The sequence below is a fragment of the Drosophila albomicans genome, chromosome 2R (genome assembly GCF_009650485.2).
Source record: "Drosophila albomicans strain 15112-1751.03 chromosome 2R, ASM965048v2, whole genome shotgun sequence".
Classification (NCBI taxonomy): domain Eukaryota; kingdom Metazoa; phylum Arthropoda; class Insecta; order Diptera; family Drosophilidae; genus Drosophila; species Drosophila albomicans.
Window position 1 is genome coordinate 16,929,605 of NC_047631.2, and position 21,724 is coordinate 16,951,328.

The 21,724-nt window shown below is 40.8% G+C and overlaps 5 protein-coding genes across 7 annotated transcripts in view; 3 read left to right on the plus strand and 2 right to left on the minus strand.

The window, feature by feature from the left end:
* LOC117576729 (probable muscarinic acetylcholine receptor gar-1) overlaps positions 1 to 21,724 on the minus strand; it is a 108,680-nt gene that overhangs the window by 41,268 nt on the left and 45,688 nt on the right. The window lies entirely within an intron of this gene.
* On the minus strand, positions 7,006 to 7,807 carry LOC117576737 (uncharacterized). Its single transcript, XM_034261768.2, has 3 exons — positions 7,642 to 7,807; positions 7,250 to 7,585; positions 7,006 to 7,179 (listed from the first exon to the last, which is right to left on the minus strand). Exons 1-3 carry the CDS (start codon positions 7,765 to 7,767, stop codon positions 7,114 to 7,116), a joined length of 528 nt encoding a protein of 175 aa, XP_034117659.1. The 5' UTR covers positions 7,768 to 7,807; the 3' UTR covers positions 7,006 to 7,113.
* Positions 8,593 to 12,915, plus strand: LOC117576731 (aminopeptidase N). Of its 3 annotated transcripts, none has more exons than XM_034261753.2 (6): positions 8,593 to 9,192; positions 10,090 to 10,248; positions 10,292 to 10,793; positions 10,854 to 11,092; positions 11,174 to 12,431; positions 12,494 to 12,915. In XM_034261753.2, exons 1-6 carry the CDS (start codon positions 8,669 to 8,671, stop codon positions 12,794 to 12,796), a joined length of 2,985 nt encoding a protein of 994 aa, XP_034117644.2. In that variant the 5' UTR covers positions 8,593 to 8,668; the 3' UTR covers positions 12,797 to 12,915. The 3 variants fall into 3 exon arrangements, with proteins under 3 accessions (XP_034117644.2, XP_034117645.2, XP_034117646.2); XM_034261754.2 differs by having other exon boundaries at positions 8,595 to 9,192; positions 10,319 to 10,793; XM_034261755.2 differs by lacking the exon at positions 8,593 to 9,192 and having other exon boundaries at positions 10,143 to 10,248; positions 10,344 to 10,793.
* Positions 13,538 to 16,937, plus strand: LOC117576732 (aminopeptidase N). The gene is made up of 5 exons (XM_034261758.2): positions 13,538 to 14,125; positions 14,352 to 14,507; positions 14,570 to 15,283; positions 15,346 to 16,579; positions 16,639 to 16,937. Exons 1-5 carry the CDS (start codon positions 13,572 to 13,574, stop codon positions 16,873 to 16,875), a joined length of 2,895 nt encoding a protein of 964 aa, XP_034117649.2. The 5' UTR covers positions 13,538 to 13,571; the 3' UTR covers positions 16,876 to 16,937.
* Positions 18,364 to 21,546, plus strand: LOC117576738 (aminopeptidase N). The gene is made up of 4 exons (XM_052007447.1): positions 18,364 to 19,094; positions 19,154 to 19,628; positions 19,699 to 19,937; positions 19,994 to 21,546. The coding sequence occupies exons 1-4, from the start codon at positions 18,406 to 18,408 to the stop codon at positions 21,444 to 21,446; spliced, it is 2,856 nt and encodes a 951-aa protein (XP_051863407.1). The 5' UTR covers positions 18,364 to 18,405; the 3' UTR covers positions 21,447 to 21,546.

Below are 21,724 nucleotides of genomic sequence, written 5' to 3' on the forward strand. Positions count from 1 at the left end.
GCGAAAATTCAATGTGACAAAGGTAATTTCAAAAGTCCCGCGGCCAAGGTGACTTCGTTGAGTATATATTTGCCAGAGTTTTGAGAGTATGAATTTATTTGTATGGATGTGTGTATGTATTTGTTTGTGGTTTTAATACTGTTATTAACTTTGCGCAGCTTACGGGTTTTATTGAACATCAAAGCGTTGCGGCTGACAAAAGTAAATGTAAACGCATGCAAAATAATCCAAAGCGACAAAATATTACAGAATTTCACGGATTCGACTTTTAAATGCTCTGATAATGCCGCCTAATCAGCTTGAAAATTATTTTCAATGGAAAACTTTGTTAAATTGGGCAAACATTCAAATATTTCGATTCGATATTCTATTCAATAAATATCAGAAACATATTTGCATTTTGCTTCCGACAAAGTCGCAGCTTAACTAAATTATGATTGCTAAAATATCTCGATCAATAACAAATCACACATTGTTCTTATGAAAAATGATATACTCTTGGCAAGGGTGTAGAGCAATCTGTTTCCTTACTCAGTGGCGCTTTCGATTAGAGGGAAAAAAGGGAAAGCACATGCCCGTACAAGTACTTATATGCCATATAATGAGTTTCGTTTGAATGCTCAAAGCTTTGCGCTGTCCAAGCCAAAGCCGCAGCGTGCAAACAAAGCGACAACCGTTGACACTTTGCCCGAGCGAGTGTAGGGCGGTGTCTATGTCGTGTGTCGTATGTGGATGAATCTTTCTGTGTGTGTGCGTGTGTGTATTCACGGGCCTCTATGTTGCTAGGTGGTTGCCAGTGTCACTGTGGGAGAAATGTACGCTTTCCTTAGGTAAAATAATAAGCGTGTATTAGAATGATTCTGTTCATTGAGTACTCAACTTGCTAATAGAATGTAAAGCTTGAAATTTATATTTGACTGTTGTAGCAATATTAATTAGAAATAAATCACAAAATGGGCACATTTATCCCATTGTGCTCTGCTGTTACTTCTGCTGTTGAAAGTCTCATAATGTTGATGGACATTCACTTTGATTTGCTGCCGCAGCAGCTGCTGCTTCTCTGTGTTGTTAGCCCTCAGATTCTTCTTCTTTTTTGCAGGCAGGCAGTCAGGCAGGCAGCAAAGCCGCACTAACGAGTTGCTATTTGATGTCATATGTGTGGTTGCGCAGGGCAGCGTCATGCCATGCCTTATATCTGACTTAATCTCGCACTCCCCAACCTTTTTTTTTGTGGACAAGTCCTAGCATTTTTTTTTTTTTGTGTTTAAGTTGCGGTTCATAAAAACTCGTTGACACCGCTTTTGGCAACGTTACATTTAAAATCAATTTTTGTGGCATGCCACACAACGCAAGGCAAGGCAAAGGCAGACTCTGAAGAGAAAAGTTATCCATCCTCTTTGTTGTTGCTCTTGTCAAGCCCAGTGAGACACATGAGCTTAGACATATGCAAATATAAACATATTCCCCAGGTTTTCTATGTGCTTTTTGTGCGCCTGATTTACACACACACAGACGAACAAATACTGGTGACATAGAGAGACGGAGGCAGACAAAATCCTTTTAGACTACTTTTCATGTATTCTGCATATATATTTTTTTTATTTGTCTCGGCAGCTTCCGTGGTTTGCGGCCGATATGAAGGTCATTGCTGATAAGCAAGTCAAGCATATAAAATTTGATGCACCATGGCGTATGCGCATTATGCATGCATCTGCTTGTGGGGCTGTTGCTGTTGCTTCTGCCAGTTCAATGCACTGTGGCAACTTCCTGGTTTTGACCAGGCGGAAGCAAAAGTTCATTTGGGTCATGTTGACTTTACTTAGGCAGGAACGAACCACTCAAACTGCCGTCAAGCAGTAGGGCGAGGTTAGTCTCAGAAATACCCAACTAAACAAACAAAAGGACAAAGTTTAATTAACCATATACGCATTTTTATATCCCTGACATTTCAAAATTGAAACAGTTTAAAGCAGCCTGCACGTGTGAAGAGAAATGTTGAGCAACTAAATAGGAATTCCTTTGGTTTAATGCTATCATCCATCATACACACATTCCGTGCAATGTTTTATCATCCGTTCGATGAATAGACGAAACTCATCAGGATAATTCTGTATTTTGATTCAAATAGATGCAAGCATTTGACCCATCACATGCAGATTGACAGCAGCAGGCAATAACATTTGCTCTGTAGTGCTGGGACCACCCTCGTCGTCGTAGTTGTTTTTGCATTTGAAATTCAAAGACAAGACTTCAACATTCATTCCACCTGCTGTGTAACTTCAATTAAACAGTTCGCAGAGGGCAATGGGAAATCGAGACAACTTATTAAGTAAACTTCTTGCATAAAATTCACAACGCCACCATTGCCAACTACAACCACCTGGCATTTTGATCGTAAAAGTTTTTGAGTTTGAGCCTGGGCGTGGCATGTAAAATTATTCATTCGACATTTAAGTGTTTGCAAGCGTCGCCTCGGTAGGCAGCAGAGCGAAATGTAAAAGTTTTATGCGCCTCATCGCATAAGCCACAAAAGCAAAGCAAATTGACGCAAAGCACAGCCCAAAGACACATTCAACACAGCAACTGTCAAATGCAAGCGCTCAAAAAGGTGCTGACAGCGGCAGAGAGAGGCAGAGACTGAGACAGAGAGGGGAGTGAGACTTTTGAGTGGAGTTTGCCACACACATGACAAATCGCACGCATATTCGCATCATTTTTCACTGCATACTTTAAGGCAAATGAATATCAAACTGAACCCGATTTTGCATATGGAATCTTGATGGCCATCGCCATCGATTTGTTTCTTTTTTTTTCTTTGAGAGCAGTCATAGCATGAAAAGTGATTTCCTGGCTCTTCCTCACTCCATGCTCATCTCAGCCACAATCGTTTTACTCTGTGTTTCATATCCTCATTCTCTTTTTTTTTTTTTTTTTTTTTTGGCAAAATTGTGTCGCGCTGCGGCCTCTTATCGCTCTTATGATGCGGGTGTTGGGCTGCGGTTTGTGGTTTGGTTTGGAACAGTTTTTCGATGCATGCCGGATATATTCAACACTTCCGCACTTTTTATGTCTTCCTCTGTGAAGGAAAATAAGCGCAAAATAATAATATGTAAGTACAGGGAACAGCAGCAACAGAACAGCAAAAAGCTGTTGCCAAGTTGCATGATGGCGGCGGCGGCGGCAGCTCCACAAAATCCATGAATTCGAGGCACTAAATTGAAACATGTGCGCACAGCCAGCTGCCGGGCAACCCAAATGGTTGAGCTCCTGTTTTATTTACCTTTGGCGTCTTCTGATTTTGCTCGGCTCTGCCTCAGCATTGTGGTCGACATTCGAACTATGAATGCGATTCTTATGCAAATGTCCAGAGCGAATGTGCGCCAGCACGTATCTGTATCTATTCAAATTCTATAAGCGCAACTACAACAAACTGGGACAACAAATTGCGTTTAAACAAGTCAATATTATTATAGCTTTGCCTCCGGCTGCTATAAAAATAAATAATTCCGTGTATCGACTCTGGCCTTGGAATGAACAATAGATTTGCTACAAAAACTATTAGCCGAGCACAAAGCAGCAAGGATGCATGGGGATATTAAAACGAATCTAATTTTATCCATTTTAATAATGTGTTTAAAACGAGATACTTGAGTTAATATGTTTTAAGCCATTCACAGGACAATTTCAAATACTCATATTCTAATAATAAGCTGAACAATTTGAGATTTTGGCATGCTCAAAAAGCAGCTTTAGATAAGTATATCTACTTTCTGGTTTAACACACTTGTATTTACAGTTGTAATAACACGCAAAAGCAAAGGAATGTTGTCATATTGAATAAGCCGATTCGAATACAAAGGAATCAACTAACAGATGAACAACAACAACAACAACTACAACAGTAATAGCAACAATAACAAACCCAAACAATTGCTGTCTAAATTCATTGTGTTGGCTTTGTGTGCGGTGCAAAAAATGGATCACTTGAGATACAACACATTGTCTGTGCATGTCTGTGCATATGTATGTGTGTGGGTGTGAGTCGGGGTAGGTGTATGTGTCAATGCATGTCTATGAATATAAAAATTTCCATGACGTCTCTGTCGCATTGTCTACAATGGCGGAAATACTGTTCGCTGTTACAGCAACAGCATGCGATATGTGTGTGTGCGAGTGTGTTAATGCCGGCAAACACACACACACACATACACAAACAGATGCCATTTGATTGTGCGCCAGCAAACACTTCACTTCACATTACTGTCGATAGCATGCTGGAGGGGCGTGGCAGTTGATACAGTTTATTACAGTCAGCCTCTGACTGTCTGAATGAATATCATTGGAAGATGGTGCAAGGCTGCCACACACTTGCTGCCTCATTACAAATCAAGAGCCTATCGACTTGTGACAGCCGTATCGGCGCCACGTGCAACATTGCAATTCTATTCATATTGAAATTCTGCATTAAAGTACGTTGCAAAAGTAAAGTTTTACTTAGCTGATTTCATCATTATCAGAAATTCATTTCATTTAACACAAATTGAACTTTTAAATTTAAGCCACGGAGTATTGACAACAAATTGATGGAGATCAATAAATTTAAATTTTTAAAGATGTGAAACATTAGCTATTACAACTCACAAATTTACAAGCTTATCGGATATGTAAATCAGCCGGAAACAATTGCAAAATGTTCTCCTGTTGTCAACGTTCGAGTATACTTTTTATGGTAAAGAAATCATTGATTTCTTCAGGTTCCCTGTCATTACCAGAGTGTGCTGTGTGACAAATCAAACGATTCGTAGTAACTAACATGAAAAGCACAACAATAAATAAATAAAATAAACTTCGAGATTGTTTTTATCAGAGTTAATACTTATAAAAAGGAATAAATGTCAAAGCAAATGACGTGACCTTCCCATCGCAATCAAACCGGAAACACTTAAAGATTACTTCATTATACATTTAAATTTATTTCAGAAACATTTATCAAAACATATAATATGTGTATATGCTCTTAATATATACAGAATTTCGAGAGCTTTAAACACTTTAAGCTGCAACAATGTTCAGCTAATCGACATTCTCGTAAAAAACCGCGACAATCCTCCAAAAGGGTTGAATAGCGAAACTATAAGAGAAATAGTATTATCATCTTTTGGGGAACTTAATGGCGAAATGAAAAAGCACCTGCGACATATTCGGCGACAGAGACATCACTTGAGTATCATTTTTATATGAAGGAAATTCACGTTTTTCGCTCTGAAATCAATTTAATCAAATCTATGTTGACTATATAAGTCATATGTAAAGTATTACGTCACCTGTGGTTTCTTTTCCTTCTTTGGCTTGGTTTGATGTCCCTTGTATATTAATTCATGCCTGAATCCTTCTACAACTACACAAATTGCGAGAACCGTCAGCAAAATTTGTATCTTTATTGAAATTTTCATTTTTTTGCAGGTGATATTTAGTTTAATACTGATTCAAACTACAGCTCTTTTATAGGCAAGGAGACGGTAATGAAACTTCATATTGACACAAATGTTTTGTGCAAATAATAACATCAGAAAGCTGATAGGAACACAACTGTTTGACAAATCGACATGCTTTATATAAATTTCTTTATTGTGGACGTCAGTAAGTACCATATAATGTATATATTTTGTAACTGCTTATTCAAATTCAATTTTAAAGTTAAGTTTTCTGATTAACACACAGAAATATTCATAGATTTGCGGGTTGGTTGAATCATAATACATTTGAAAACTATTTGTAAACCTGAGCTCCAAACAGACGATGACTAATATCGGCAATGGGCGGACTCTGCCACATACTCTGCACTGTATCGGCAGCTACGATGTTGCGCCAATCCGCAATGCCCTTGAATAGATTCAGAAACATATTCGTGAATGTTGCAACATCCTCCGGATTGAGGGATGGCTGATTGAGTTGAGCTGGCGGTAGCATAGGAATTTTGGATCCTGCAGCGTTTGCAGTAATATTCATGGGCAGCGCCCGAGATGTCTGCATATGAAAGAAAGTCCGCAGGATGTCGAAAATATAATTCAAATGTCACTTACAGCAGTGCCAAGGAAAAACAGCAGCAAAAGCGTCAACATCTCTTTATTTTTTTTTTGTGTTTTGTGTGTCTCTTCCAACTGGAAATAAACTGAAGTGCGCTACGAGAAGCAACTTGATTTTAATAGAAACTTTCAGTTAGATGACCCCGGGCTTTAATTAATTGCCAAGTTTTCAGCTCGTTTGACATGCTACACTATTTGTCCAAAGCGAGGCATTGGTGACATTTGTGTCAAGAGTTCGAGATAATTGAATGTTGACCCAGTCGAGTTACTCCGCAAATATTGAAAGTCAACGCAATGAAATGGGCCAGGTACATATCGCAGATAACGCAGTGTAGATATTAATCAATGTTTGACTACTGCTTTACGTTAGGTTTGCCACTTCAAAAGAATTGACTCAACGCGTTTATAGTGTGTCAAGGATGTTATACATAGCGTATTAAAACAATTTAACATATTTTTGATAAAATAAATGTAATTTATATAGATGACGAGCACATAGAACGTATTTATATACGGGCAAAGTTCATAAACCTCAAGTTACAATTATATGTGTAGAGCTATACTGTATGTATAGGGGTATTATATGCATGATTAAAACTTATCAACTGCAGTTGAAGCATTTTGTGGTATTTTTAAAATTAAACAACAATATGTGCTTAATCTTTGCTTAAGTTTAACTCAATGACACATGCAAATAAATTTCCCCGCCCACAAAATTAAAACCCATTCATGCCTGCAATTGTTTTGTTATTAAATGTAGCGTTTTCTTTTTGTTTGTATACATCACTGTTTTTTTTTGATTAATGAAAAATTATAATCGCAGTTTGTGGTTATCGTAAACCAGTGGAAACTGCAAATGCATAATTAAGAGTGTACAACCCGATGATGCTGTTCATTTAGCCGTTATAAAAGTGACACATTTATTGTTTAAGATTGCTTTTTTTATTAGTCACACAGAATAAGTAATATATATAGAGTGTACACACACGTATTAAAAATATGAGTACATTGTTTTTGCGATACCATTTTAGGTGACACACCTGTGAAGGTAGGAGTGACAACGCTGTGTACAGCATTCCCTGTTATCTGAGCACTGCAAAGATCGAAAGTCAAAAATAAAGGTGAGCATAAAACAAACACGTATTGAGGCCAAGCTCACTTACCTCACTGCCAATATTTCTACAGGCTCTATGCGAGTCTACATCAAATTGAGGTAAGTAAGTAGTCGGTAAAGAACTGTCCACTTTCTCCACAGCATGAGTGCCAGTTTTTGATTTATCATCTGGCAGTGTTTGAAACTCAATCTCCTCACCATTTGCGCCAGTATTGAACCTATTTTCAACAACGGTTTGAACGTGTGGTCGTGATTGAGGTATTAAAAACCAATCGTCTGGGATACTGTCGTAGGTCGATTGATAATCATTCGGATGCACAATAGGAGCGCATTTATAGCTGTAAGTCATGCATTTTCTTGAACAGCATTCGTAATGGGTTTGGCACTGAAAATAATATTCATTATCGTAAAGTATTTGGAATTTGATCGTATTATACTCACATAATCTCCATTGGCAGCGCAATTCTTATTTGATCCTCCAATTTGACGAGCCTTCGCATTGTAAACGATGCAAATGCTTAGCAAAAAGCAAAAGAATAACAAGTTTTTGCCGCGAGAAATCAACATTTTCGCAGTCTGAAAGTTGAACGTTAACTGAACCGTTTCACTTGGAGAACCGCGTACTATATGCTCTCTTAGCTCTCAGCGAAATGCGACTGAGCTTTCGTACCCCAAATTTGGATTGTTGTTTATAAAACAAGCCGAACGTTTAACGAAGTCATAGGGGTAATTAATTCAGTAATTTCGCTTAGTCAATACACTGCACAAAAATGTTGATCAAGCAACAATTCAAAGAAGCTAAACAACAAATAATCAAACATTAAGAATTCCCCTTAGTATAATTACGAATCATAAGAAATATATTAAACAAGTACAACAATTGGTGACGTTTAAAAAAAACCCACTTTTTATCAGTCGAAATATTTAAAATGTGTTTAATTTATGGCTATCAAATGTGCGCAGTGCAAATTAATTAGCATCTTAGGATCTTTTCTCTTTGAAATTTGAGAACGACAAAACAGACTCAAATTATTCAAACGCTGTCTGATTTGATGCGTTTTAAGTAAATAAACTACCAAAATGTTTTTGTCACTTTATTTCTCGATAACCATAAAAATAATTTACATTTTTAATGTCAAGCAGCCAATGCAGAAAAAATGCTGCTGACTAGTGTAATTTGAAGAGAAGTTAAAGAGACCTAAATTGAATGTAGAAGAGAGTCAGGACGTCCTGACCTTTCACAAGTGAGTGAAAAGAGAACAAAGCGTCTGATAATGCGTCGACAACTTGTTTGCACATTTCGAGCGGACGCGCTCTTATAAATGCGATCGATCGTTTTGCTATCTTATCAGTGGAGGCTTAGTTCGCATTAACCGCTGTGTGCTGTGAGTTTGAGCAGCAGACTGAGCAACGTTTAGTCAAGTTTCGGTGGCCAACGTGTGCGTTCATACATAATCACATTGCCGTAATGTGTACGTCGTGTGTTATAAAAGTGCTGATTACGGCACTGGCGTTGGGATTGACAACAACAATAGCAACGTCAATACCGACGCCATCGCCATTGGTTCATATGCCATCTGCTCGATCGCTGAGACTTCCAAACGATACATATCCATTGGGTTATTTGCTACACATCAGCACCAATATTCATTTGGGCGATTGGCAATTTAACGGTAGCGCCACCATAGACATTGAGATTAGGCGCTCGACTAATGAAATTGTGCTTCACGCCAAGAACTTGAGTGATATTGAGATAACGCTGCGGTTGCTAGACAACGACAGGCCTGACGATGTTGGTGAACTTGTCGATGATTTGACCCACACATACGATTCGCAAGGCACATTTCTTGTCATCCATCCCCGCGAGAACTATCAGGCCTTTGAGGCTGGCCAACGCTATCGTCTCGAAATACTCTATACGGGCATAATGGGTACACGTCCCAATGGCTTGTATTGGATGCCGTATGAGGATTCAAACACAAATGAGACAACGTGAGTTTTGGTACTATGTACTCGTAGTATTTCTATTAATGCTTGTTATTGTTCCGGTTTGATAAGCCAATGTGTGAGGCTAAGTTCAATGCTGCAGTAGCATCAGAGATGAACTTGTTCTAAATACTTACAAATAGAGGCAATTTTTAATTTAATTTATATATTTGTGCTAGAAGTGTGCAATCGCTTCGTTGTTACATAACCACAATTTGTATTTGAATAGATAATGAATTTGCAAAGTCAAAGTTAACTTTTGCTTTTTGTTTGTTTTTGATAGCTCTTACTTTTAATAATACCCTGCGAACCAAGCAGTCAATCAACGGGGACTTTTCCCACACTTTAGCTAATAAATATTATCGATCGAAATTGAATATATATTTAGCATACATACAGACAATTTGTGTCGCGGTCGAGTTGATTGAGAGGTATCTTCTAGTCGTGGCACATTGGACTCAAACATTGCCATTGCTATCTATCGGAAGTTCATGAGCGATAAGTAGCCTGTGACGATCGTTAACGTTTATGAGCTTATTACGATACGAGAGAGTAGTTGAGCCTCTGTACACGTCACTTGGCGGCATGTAAACAAACAAGCATAATATGTATAGATTTTATTTATAAAAAGGCCATACATAAAGTCTTCTTCATAAAGAGGTATGAGTGTAAGAATGAGTATGAGTGTAAATTCCGACTGCGACATTTGACAGCACATCCAGCTGAGTCTCAGCAACCATACAGAAAGATAACGCCAACAAATATATCACTGTATTTGTTTACTGTTATTTTATTTATAATTTTTAATGAATCGAATGGGTTTGTTTTGATTTTGCATTGCACAAACTTTAGAGTGCTTCATTTTTGTTTTATATAATAGAATAACAACATTTTTATTTGCAGCTACGTGGCAGCTACGCAAGCGGAGCCTACCTACGCACGCCTCATCTTTCCCTGCTACGATGAACCCGCCTTTAAGTCGAACTATACTATAAAGCTGACGCACAGCAGCAGCCTGAATGCAGTCTCCAATATGCCTGTTGCGCAGATACAAAATCAGGGGTAACTCTTCGATATATAATATACTCATTATCATAACAAGTAGCGTTAATGATGATCTCATTGAGCACAGCAACCTGACAACAACCACTTTCCAGACTACACCGCCCATGTCCACATATTTGGTGGCATTTGTAATCTCAAATTTCGAATCCATCTCGGAGACACATCGTGGGGTCACTCAGAGCATTTACTCTTCACCAACCAGAAAGAGTACGGGTCGTCGTGCCTTAAACAATACCATATTGACGGTGGCCAAGCTAGAGGATTACTTTGGCGTTAGCTACTCGCTGCCCAAGCTGGATCATGTGGCGCTAAAGAGGAATCAGGGCGCTGCCATGGAGAATTGGGGTCTAATCACCTTCAAAGAGGACAATGTGCTGGAGCAGCATCGCAAGGATGAGTATAAAATAACAAAGGAACGATTAATAGCTAATCACGAGATATCGCATCAATGGTTTGGAAATCTCGTATCTCCCGAATGGTGGACTTATGTCTGGATGAACGAAGGATTCGCCACGTATTTTGGCTATGTTGTTACTGATTTGGTAGGTACTTACAGTCTAAGTACTCTTCGAAAAAGTTAATTACAAGTCACATATTTACAGATCTATCCGAACGATCATGTCATGGATATATTCCTCAGAGATGAGGCAGAGTTCGCCTATAGCGACAGCAGTTTATTTCCCGCACGTCCGATGACCCACTACGTGGAGACTGAACCAGATATTATGAATGTCTTCGATGTCATCAGCTATAAGCGCGCTGCGTGCGTTATCAAGATGTTTCATCATGCCTTCCATCAGAAGACTTTTGTCAGTGGGATTAGAACATACCTAAATAAATTGTAAGTCCCGGCGGAAACGCCATTGAACATTTATCAATTGCAATTTGATACGCCAAAGTTAGCGCTTCTTCGCTCTTCCAGCCAATACAGCGTTGTCAATGAACTGGATCTCTTCGATTCCCTGCAGTCGGCACTTCTGAAGGACGATCGCTTTCAACAACAGACATGGGTGCATATGGTGCGCGAAATAATGCTTTCGTGGACACACAGCGAATCGTTACCCGTTGTGACGGTCATAAGGAACTATGAGAATGATACCATCACCTTTAGACAGCATTCGGTTCACTCCAAGAATGAACTGTGGTGGATACCACTGAACTTTGCCACAGTTCTGACGCCCAATTTTGAGCATACACATGTGGAGTACTTTATGCCACCGATGAGTGAGCATACTGTAAGCTTTAATGAGCTGCACTTGGAGTTGGGTGGACGGGACTGGCTGATTGTAAATAAACAGCAGACGGGCTTCTATCATGTGATCTATGATATGGACAATCTCCTGGCGATCGCCCGGCAACTTCAGCGTAACCACTCGGTCATTCATCAAAGAAATCGCGCAGCTCTATTCCAAGATCTAGCGCCGTTGGTCTCACACAATGAAATCGAATCGATGGACGTGTTTTTCGAGTTGCTGAAGTATTTGGAATTTGAAGATCAAGTGATGCCCTGGACTCGTGCATCCAGCAGTATTAATTTTCTGTTCGAGGCGCTCTATGATACTACCTCGATTTCTTTATTTAAGCAATTTATGCGCCGCCTGATAGCCTCATCGTTCCAGCGCCTATTGCGGCTCCTTGAATCTGGCGAGTCGCCATTGGAATTTCTGTCATTTGAAGATTTTTTGCATATCGCTTGTAGGGCTGAAATACCTGAATGTCTGATCTATACGCAAAAGCTGGCCCACGATTATATTTTCAAAAATTCGAGTTTGGAGGTCGACTACCCCGACTACTACTTTGCAATGCATGATGTGATCCTTTGCATGGGTTTGCGGCACCAGAGCTATGAGGAATTCGAAAAACTTTTAAGTGTGCTCAAGACTACGCAACCGGATTCAATGTTATACGATGATCTGATCTATGCTTTGCGTTGCACACAAAATCGACAACATATGCTGCACTATCTGACCATGTTGGTTGGCGACAACTTCACATATTCAATAATGAATGAAAAAGACTTTATGAATTACGTTATCTATTTGTTTAAAACAAATGCGGCATCCCGGCCCGTGATCTGGCATTTCATTGACGGCAACTACAAAATGCTCTCGCGATCGACTCATTTTGTGCAGCTCTTCAACGAGATTGCCGAATATGTGCCAGAAAGTCAAAGGGAAAGAGTGAGTAGCATCGTTGCATCAATTTAATTTCGAAATCTTATATATTTCTATCTCTGTTTCAGTTTGCGGTTCTGCATAGCAAGATCGAAGAGTACCTTCAATCAGAAAAGATCACTCCGAAAGTTCCATTGATTGATAAAGACTCCAGTCATGTGGGCAAAAAGATGAAAAACAAAGAACAGTTTGTGGAAAGATTTGAGCATCAGATCCACAAGTGGCTGCTCAACGAATTACCTCAACCGGACAACAGAGATTACTATGCCGCATCTCTCAGCGTAGGAAATGGCTCAGATCGTCCGGGTGGACTTTTAAGGACTGCCAGTAAAATGCTAAAAAGTGCATTTGGAGCGAATATATCATTGTAGCAATTGATTTGACACATAGCCAATGTTTGTATTAAGATTCTTACTATTAAGGTGAAAGTTAACTAAAATAAATGAAACAAATAGAACAATTAATAAATGTAAATTGCTCTCACACATAAGATATTTTATTTTTAATTGTATTTATGAACTTATAAAATGCAATAGACATTCAGAAAATACTAGCTAACAACATGGACTTCGACTCGATTTAATTATATGCCAACAAGAATTGTATTTATATATAGTATAAAAATACAATCAAGCTGCATCTACAATATTCCAGCAAATATCTGCAATTGAATTTCAAAATCATGTTCATTTAAGTGCCAACAAGGCACATTCTTGATTTTCAATCGATCGATAACATTTTCCCAGTCTGCCATTGATTGTTTACATGCTGATAAAGAGCGAGAAATTGAAAGTCACTATTTTTTATAGTATAGTAAGAATAGATTTTGTAAGATGGCGTTCTTCAAGTGGAATGCACTGTACCAAAAGGCCAGAAAAGAAACCAATTAAAATTATGTCTAGCGATAAAGCAAGTCCAATAATTGCCAACGACTATTTTTATAGGTTTATAACTAGTGTCGTTCTATTCTAACCACTAGTACCATGAATTAGGGTAATGCATTCATTTCATTTCATCTTTATCGTCTCTTCATTTATGAAGAACTATCTTTATGACATTTGCAGAGGATAAGATTGCAATAATCCAATAAATATCGCATCATCTTAAAGTCATGTATTGTATTCATGTGACACCGGAGCGCTCAACATGGCGCGCTGGATAATTAACTGTGGACTGCTGCTGCTGATCCTGGGGAGCCTGCAGGCTCGCCTCATCATTCCCACGGATGAGGATTTAGTGCAAATCGAAACGAAAGGATATCATCAGTTATCAAGTGCTATTCAGCCACGTGTCGATGACAACAGCGAGGGCAACTACCGATTGCCAAACACTACGTCACCAGTGTCATATGATGTGGAACTGTGGACGAATGTCCACACTGGCATTCGTGAATTCAATGGCACCGTCAAGATCGATCTGCAAGTGACTGAGGCCACCAACACGATCACCTTGCATGCTCGCCAAACCGGCAACTACACAGCGGAAATTGTTAGCAAGGATACTGCTACTGCTACACCGATTGCTCTAACTGTGACGGACAGTTCCGCACGCGAATTCCTGTACTTTACTCCCACAACCGGCACCAACACCTTTGCTTTGGGCACCAACTGGACTTTGACCATCAACTACACTGGATTCTTGCGCACCGATCAAGGTGGTTTCTACCTCTCCACTTACACTGATGATGCAGGAGTAGTGCAGTAAGTAATAAAAGAAAACAAGAACAGACTATTAAGGATAAAGCCAAGAGAATATATGCATATATAGAAGATCACCAATAGACAATTCTTGAAATGCTTCGTATTTAAAACATTTTCAAGATTTTTTCTGAATGACTTTTCTTTGAGTTTGCATAGAATTATTGTAAATTATTAAGGCAAAATATAATCAACTTAATTAACTTTGTTTTACAACCTTTTTTTACAGCTACCTGGCCACCACACAGTTCGAAAGCACGAACGCCCGTCACGCTTTCCCCTGTTATGATGAGCCAAATCGTCGTGCCAACTTCACCATCACACTAAATCATGATCCGGGACACAATGCCATCAGCAACATGCCCGTGGATGAAACCAAGTCCACGTAAGCATGACGGAACCTTGAAACTTACTTTTATTTTACTAATTGCAAATTTATTACAATAGAACTGGACGAACTGTATTCCAAACCACACCAAGAATGTCCACCTATCTGATTGCCTTCATTGTCTCTGATTTCGAGTCAACTAGTGGCGAACTGAATGGTCTGCCTCAAAGGGTCTTCTCACGCAAGGGCAAGCAGAACGAGCAGGAGTGGGCCTTGTGGTCGGGTCTGGTAGTTGAGAATAGTTTGGCTAAATACTTCGGAGTCCCCTTCGCTCTACCCAAACTGGATCAGGCTGGTATTCCTGACTTCTCTGCAGGTGCAATGGAGAACTGGGGCTTGGCCACCTATCGTGAGGCGTACATGTGGTGGACCAAAGAGGGCTCCACGATTAATTTGAAGACAAGCATTTCGAATATTATTGGACACGAGTACGCGCACATGTGGTTCGGTGACTTGGTATCTGTGAAATGGTGGACCTACCTCTGGCTGAAGGAAGGCTTCGCCACCCTCTTCTCATATGAATCGAACGACATTGCTTTTCCCGAATGGAATACCTATCAGATCTTCCATGTGAGCGACTACAACAGTGCTCTAATTAATGATGCCTATACCACAGCCGTGCCCATGACACATTACGTGCAAACACCAAATGAGATCTCGGGCCGTTATAACACATTCTCATATGCCAAGCCCGCCAGTGTGCTGTACATGTTCAAGAATGCCTTCACCGATGCTGTGTTCCGCAATGGATTGAACAAGTACCTGACCAAGCAGTAAGTACTTAAATTTTGCACATTTTATTTACAAATACATTAAATTTATTTCGTATTTTCAGTCAATTCAATTCGACCGACGAATGGGATTTGTTTGCTTCTCTGCAAGAGTCTGCCGATGAGGCAGGCCTTAGACTGCCAACCTCTGTCAATAACATTTTCTCCAGCTGGTCCCAGAAGGCAGGTTACCCGCTGCTTACTGTACAGCGTAACTACGAGGCTGGCACTTTCACTGTCAGCCAGTCGCGCTTCATGAACGACAGGTCTCTTGAATATGACAGCACCTGGTATGTGCCGATCAACTATGCGGTCTCCTCGAATTTCGATTTCCGCAACACCACCGCCTCCCACTATCTGCTCAACGTTAAGGACACCACAGTGTCTGATGTCAACATTGACCAGGATGAATGGCTGTTGATTAACAAACAATCCTCCGGCTACTATCGCGTACTGTACGACGTTAACAACTATCGCCTGATTGCCAAGGGTCTGTTAGAGGAGACACACAAGTTCCATACACGCAATCGTGCACAATTTGTGCTGGATGCCTATCGTTTTGTGGACAGTGGTCGTCTTGAGCATGAAATCCTTCTGCTGCTGATGTCCTATTTGAAGAACGAGGATCAGTATGCGCCTTGGTCCTTCAGTAATTCCATATTCACCATCTACGATCAGTATCTGCGAGGTGATGCACAATACGATCACTTCCGTCAATTTGTCATCGAACAGGTTGAGGGTATTTTCCTGAAATTGGGCGTCAACGAACAGCCTGGAGAACACTATCTGAACAACTATTTGCGCGTTATCCTGGTTAGTTTGGCTTGCCAGGTGGGTAGCGAAGAGTGTTACAAGCAATCGCACACCAAGCTGCAACAATGGCTGCAACAAGGCGTCGTCATTGAGCCCACTTTGCGCACACAGGCCTACTGTGCTGGTCTCCGACAGGCTGAGGATAGCACCTTCAATACTGTTCTTGCTGATCTCTTTGCCTCGAATGTGGCAGCCGATCGCACCTTGTTCATCTCTTCGTTGGGCTGCTCGACCAACGCAGCACAGCTGAAGACATTTGTTGAGAGCTCCATTGATAACAGCAACTCGCTGAGCAACGCAGAGCGTAGATCTATTCTGAATGCAGCCTATTCAAGAAGCGAAGCTGGTCTGACAGCCAGTCTTGAGTTCCTCGAGGCCAATTGGAGAGCTTATCATGCGCTGGCCACCACAGCGGTTCCTCAGCCACTGAACACCGTGCTCTCGGGCATGGCAACATATGTTGTTAGCGAAACGCAAAGGACGAGGGTAAGCATTGATATGATATTATTAAATACAGATTTACATAAATATATTTTCACTTGCAGCACCTTAACCTGATTGAGGAAATCTCCACAAACGAACCTACATATGTCAGCAGTACTTTGAGCACTTCAGTGAATACGACAACTAGCAACAACTTCCAATGGCTCAACCAGCATCGTGATCCATTGATCAACTGGCTTGTCAGCTATCACAGCAGTGAGAATGATGGTAGTGCCTCTCTCTCCGCCTCTTTGATTACTCTCGTTTCAGCCATCCTGTTGCTCTGCAAATTCTATTAATTTTAGATTGTCCCCTTACCAGTGCTAACAATAAACCAAAACTTAATATAAAATCTGAAAATCTTTCTTTTAATTCATTCCGAACCAGACTAATGGTGAAATTAATACCAGTCACAAGTAACATTTTGATTTAAAGTGATTACTTGGTATTTTTTTGTTAATTGTCGCACTTGACATTGATCAATCTAATCGTAAATTTCTTAGAAGCACTAGTAAAGTAATAGATCGATTAAAGTTGCTTAGTTAACGTCAAGAGCAAAAGGCGCATGTCACTTACATGTTGCCTTCATAACTCATATAATACATAATAACATATTTACGAGCCACACGAAAATTCTATTACTTCTCGAGGTTTGGACAAGGCCAAAGTCATAATGAAATATTATGATATTAGTTTCCGTTTTAATTGCTGCACATTACGCTTTATTGGTCACGTGCTTTGATTGAACTGTTGTTTATCTTCAGCTTTATAACGAAAGATACTTAGCACTAAAGATACTGAACGCTCAAAATAATGGCAATGAATTCGCAAAAGTTTATATTTTCGATAACTACCCAAAATTGTGTAGACCTTGAACTCTAGATTAAAAATCTTGTTTATTCAATTGAAGTGGCTACTCTTAAAATCAAACAGTAGATACAGTAACTCTAATTGTCGTTAAGAGCATAATTGACATTATAAAAAGAGTGATCTATATTGTTCATTAAATTTATTTGGGACGTTTAATCTAAGCGTTTTGCTTTCCCAGATAAACAACATTCTGAATGCCATATTAGGTAACCAAGAGATAAGGATTGACCAATCATCGAACAGTCATAAATCTAATTTAATCCAATATTATTGAATTTTTACTTAAGAGATAATGTAAATTTAATAGCAACAAATAGATGAACCATTTGATACAAGGTTCTTTTTTTATATGCCAAATTTAGACTCGTATTTTTGGACTTTGGGTAATTGCTGTGTATGTCATGAACAACAGATAAAGTATCTTTATTTTTCAATCAGACAGAAATCGAATGTATTCTATGCTTATAATTTAAATTATTACATTTTGCACAATCACACTCCCAGAGATTGAGCATGCTATCATCAAATGATATTAGTATCTTTAAAGGCTGTCCACTTTATTATTGTTATCTACTACAAATAGTGCAAGTGTTTGACAAGCGTCTTCGAGTGGTTCTATTCATGGGTAAAGCAGTGGACTAAAGCCGACACACACGCGTTCTGAGGCCGCCAATTCAATGACCGCCACTCTTTTCATTGATTTACTGCCTTCTGTTCATGAAATATTGGGCAACAAATTAAATGGGCGTGATCTAACGAAGGCGAATGGGGAATTTAAGGTGATTAAATGTAATCTTTATGCTTTACACCTTATGCTGATAAGCTCAGCGAGACTAGTTGATATATACAACTTGAAAATGATCGTGATAACTAGCTGAAATTTTGCTTAAAAGTGCAAAACATACGTTTCGCGGTTCAGTTATTGTCCAGTTGTCGTCGCATCGCACGCATCGAACAATATGGCTCGCGTCCTTGTACCGCTTTTGGTCCTTTTCGTTGCGGCCCTTTCGCAGGCATCCGTTCTCCGCCAATTTCCGCCAGTAGATTTTGAAGGCAAGCAGCTACTGCTGGAGAATCCCAACCAGCGTTTGGAGACACGTGATGATGAAGCGACATATCGCCTGCCCAACAACACCGAACCTATCAGCTACGATGTGACGCTTCGTACCAATGTGCATACTGGTGAGACTGGCTTCACCGGCACAGTGATCATCACTCTGGAGGTTATTGAGACCTCGACGACAATCACTGTTCATGCCCGTCAATTAGCCAACTTTACGGCTAGCATTATTGCGGCTGATGGTCAGGGTACGGCGACGCAATTGCAATACACACAGGATACCGATCGTGAATTCCTCTCGTTCTACGCAAATGACTTGACTTTTACCGCCGGTACCACCTGGCTGCTGACCATCAACTATGAGGGTAATCTGCGCACAGACAACGGTGGCTTCTACCTCTCCACCTATACGGACGAGGAGGGCGCCACTAAATATCTGGCGACCACACAGTTCGAGAGCACAGATGCTCGTCATGCTTTCCCTTGTTACGATGAGCCCGCCAAGCGTGCCAACTTCACCATCACCATTCATCACGATGCCAGCTACAACGCCATCAGCAATATGCCAGTCAACGCGGAAAAATCAAGGTATGTTTTCATATCTAATCGTATTTCTTCAGTTGACTAACTCGGACCTTTTACTGTAGCACTGGAATTACTTCGTTCGATACCTCTGTGAAAATGTCCTCCTATTTGGTTGCTTTCATTGTTTCGGAGTTTGTGTCGTCTTCCGGCGAGTTTAACAATCTGCCACAGCGTGTGTTCTCCCGCAAGGGTACCGAGCATGAGCAGGAATGGGCACTGATCACTGGCATGCTGGTGGAGAAACGTCTCTCGGGATATTTTGATGTGCCTTTTGCTCTGCCCAAGCTGGATCAGGCAGCCATACCAGATTTCGCTGCTGGCGCCATGGAGAACTGGGGTCTGGCCACCTATCGGGAGGAATATTTGCTGTATAACTCTGAAAACTCCACGGTGAACACACAGACAAACATTGCCACAATCGAGTCTCACGAGGATGCGCATATGTGGTTCGGTGACCTGGTTGCCATCGAATACTGGAGTTATCTCTGGCTGAAGGAAGGTTTCGCCACACTTTTCGAGAACTTGGCTGTCGACTTGGTAAATACTTGAAATCATAATGACATCAATAGGCGCAACTAATATGACATTTTTATTTTCAATTTGATAGGCCTATCCTGCTTGGGATATCTTCCAGACCTTCCATGCTGGCTCCTATCAGAATGCTTTGGTTACCGATGCCAATCCCAGTACCCGTCCCATGACATACTTCGTGGAGAAGCCCTCGGAAATTGCTTTGTTGTACGACAACATTGCTTACGCTAAGGCCGGTTCCGTATTGGACATGTGGCGCAATGCCTTGACCAACACTGTCTTCCAACGTGGTCTGCACAACTATCTGGAGGCCAAGTAGGTGACTCAACTTCTGCTCTTCAAGCTCAATGTTAACAAAAGTTTTCTTATAGCAAATTCTCGGCTGCCAATGAGACGCACTTGTTCGATGCCATTGCTTTGGCGGCACGTGAAGAGAACTTCGCCGTCCCGGCCACCATTAACGAGATGATGTCCAGTTGGACTCGCCAGGGTGGTGTGCCACTACTGACTGTGACGCGCAACTATAACGATGGCAGCTTCACCGTTAAGCAGGAGCAATACACCAACGACAAGGACTACAACAGCACCAAGCTCTGGTATGTGCCCGTCAACTATGCCCTGCAGTCGGATCCCGATTTCCGCACTACAACTGCTACGCATTATCTCCTGAATGAGGCAGAGATAACCATTTCGGATGCCAAGACAATCAAAGACGAGTGGCTTATCCTGAACAAACAGTCGACGGGCTACTATCGCATCAACTACGACGACGACAACTGGAAATTGATCACCGATGGCTTAAGCTCACGCCCACACAAGATTCATCCACGTAACCGCGCCCAAATCATTAGCGATTTGTATCGCTTTGTTACCAGTGGACGCGTTGCCCACTCCACGCTGCTGCAACTGCTTACATACTTGCCCAAGGAGGATCAATATGCACCTTGGTCGGCAGTCAACACGGTGATCACGCTGTTCAATCGTTATCTGAGCGGCGATGAACAGTACGCCAATTTCCTGTTCTATGTGACCGAATTGGTCAGCGAACAGTATGACAAATTTGGTGTGAACGATGTTCATGGTGAGCAACATTTGGCCAAGTTCACTCGCAACGTGATCATCAACGTGGCCTGCTTGGCTGGTGTCGAGAGTTGCCTCAGTGAGACAAAGGCCAAGTTGCAGGCTTTGGTCGATGCTGGTACCCCAATTGAAGCCAATCTGCAGACGCCCGTTTATTGCAATGGTTTGAAACAAGCCGACGATGCGACATTCAATTTTGTCTTTGAGAAGTTGATGAACTCCAACGATCAGGCCGAACGTCGCCTGCTCATCTCAGCTCTGGGCTGTGCACAGTCCCAAAGCCAGTTGGAGAAATATGTTGCCAGCAGCATTGATCAAACCAATCAACTCCGTACTCAGGAACGCTACACGATCCTCAGCCCGGTTTATTCACGTGGCGAAGTCGGTTTGCTCACCTCCATTGAGTTCCTGCTTGAAAACTGGGAGACTTATGGCAACTTGAACGCAGGCTTCGGTGGTGTTAACCCACTGTACTCTGATATCGTTTCCATGTCGGCGTATGTTGTCAACGATAATCAAAAGGCCAAGCTGCAAGAGCTTGTCGATGTGGTTAAGAATAGCGAGTTTGTGCCTACAACTTTGCAAACCAGCGTAGATGCCAACGTTCAGGCTAACGAGGCTTGGTTGACTGCCAATCGCGAACCCATCGTCTCCTGGGTGAGCACTTTCCGCAATGGAAGCCCTGCGATGAGCGCATCCATTATTGCTATCGCCCTGTGCTTCTTGGTCGCCACATTGTTTTAAGCATTCACTAGTCACAATTGTAAGTTAGCATAAGTCAAAGTCGAGATATGCCTATTGTACTCTGTCAATAAAATTCCCATACAATTATGATTAAAAAAAACCTGTGCTGATTACATTTATTGTCGCTTTATGGTCAGATAATATGAGTATAACACTCAAGAATTCTTTGAAATGCCAGCTCAATTCAAGAAAACATTGTTGTACATTTCGGGTACATTTAAGTTCCCAAACACTTAAATGTTTACGTTTATATTCGCCATAAATATCTCATCTACTTT

What these genes read in the sequence shown, in the direction of transcription:
- LOC117576737 (XM_034261768.2), bottom strand. Translation starts at nt 7,767, where the DNA reads ATGTTGATTTCTCGCGGCAAAAACTTGTTATTCTTTTGCTTTTTGCTA. An exon ending in GCGCTGCCAATGGAGATTAT is followed by an intron (nt 7,586 to 7,641) that starts GTGAGTATAATA and finishes TATTATTTTCAG; the next exon opens with TGCCAAACCCATTACGAATG. An exon ending in GTAGAAATATTGGCAGTGAG is followed by an intron (nt 7,180 to 7,249) that starts GTAAGTGAGCTT and finishes CGATCTTTGCAG; the next exon opens with TGCTCAGATAACAGGGAATG.
- LOC117576731 (XM_034261753.2), top strand. Translation starts at nt 8,669, where the DNA reads ATGTGTACGTCGTGTGTTATAAAAGTGCTGATTACGGCACTGGCGTTG. An exon ending in TCAAACACAAATGAGACAAC is followed by an intron (nt 9,193 to 10,089) that starts GTGAGTTTTGGT and finishes TTTTATTTGCAG; the next exon opens with CTACGTGGCAGCTACGCAAG. An exon ending in GCTATGTTGTTACTGATTTG is followed by an intron (nt 10,794 to 10,853) that starts GTAGGTACTTAC and finishes ACATATTTACAG; the next exon opens with ATCTATCCGAACGATCATGT.
- LOC117576732 (XM_034261758.2), top strand. Translation starts at nt 13,572, where the DNA reads ATGGCGCGCTGGATAATTAACTGTGGACTGCTGCTGCTGATCCTGGGG. An exon ending in GATGATGCAGGAGTAGTGCA is followed by an intron (nt 14,126 to 14,351) that starts GTAAGTAATAAA and finishes CTTTTTTTACAG; the next exon opens with CTACCTGGCCACCACACAGT. An exon ending in GTGGATGAAACCAAGTCCAC is followed by an intron (nt 14,508 to 14,569) that starts GTAAGCATGACG and finishes TTATTACAATAG; the next exon opens with AACTGGACGAACTGTATTCC.
- LOC117576738 (XM_052007447.1), top strand. Translation starts at nt 18,406, where the DNA reads ATGGCTCGCGTCCTTGTACCGCTTTTGGTCCTTTTCGTTGCGGCCCTT. An exon ending in GTCAACGCGGAAAAATCAAG is followed by an intron (nt 19,095 to 19,153) that starts GTATGTTTTCAT and finishes CTTTTACTGTAG; the next exon opens with CACTGGAATTACTTCGTTCG. An exon ending in AGAACTTGGCTGTCGACTTG is followed by an intron (nt 19,629 to 19,698) that starts GTAAATACTTGA and finishes TCAATTTGATAG; the next exon opens with GCCTATCCTGCTTGGGATAT.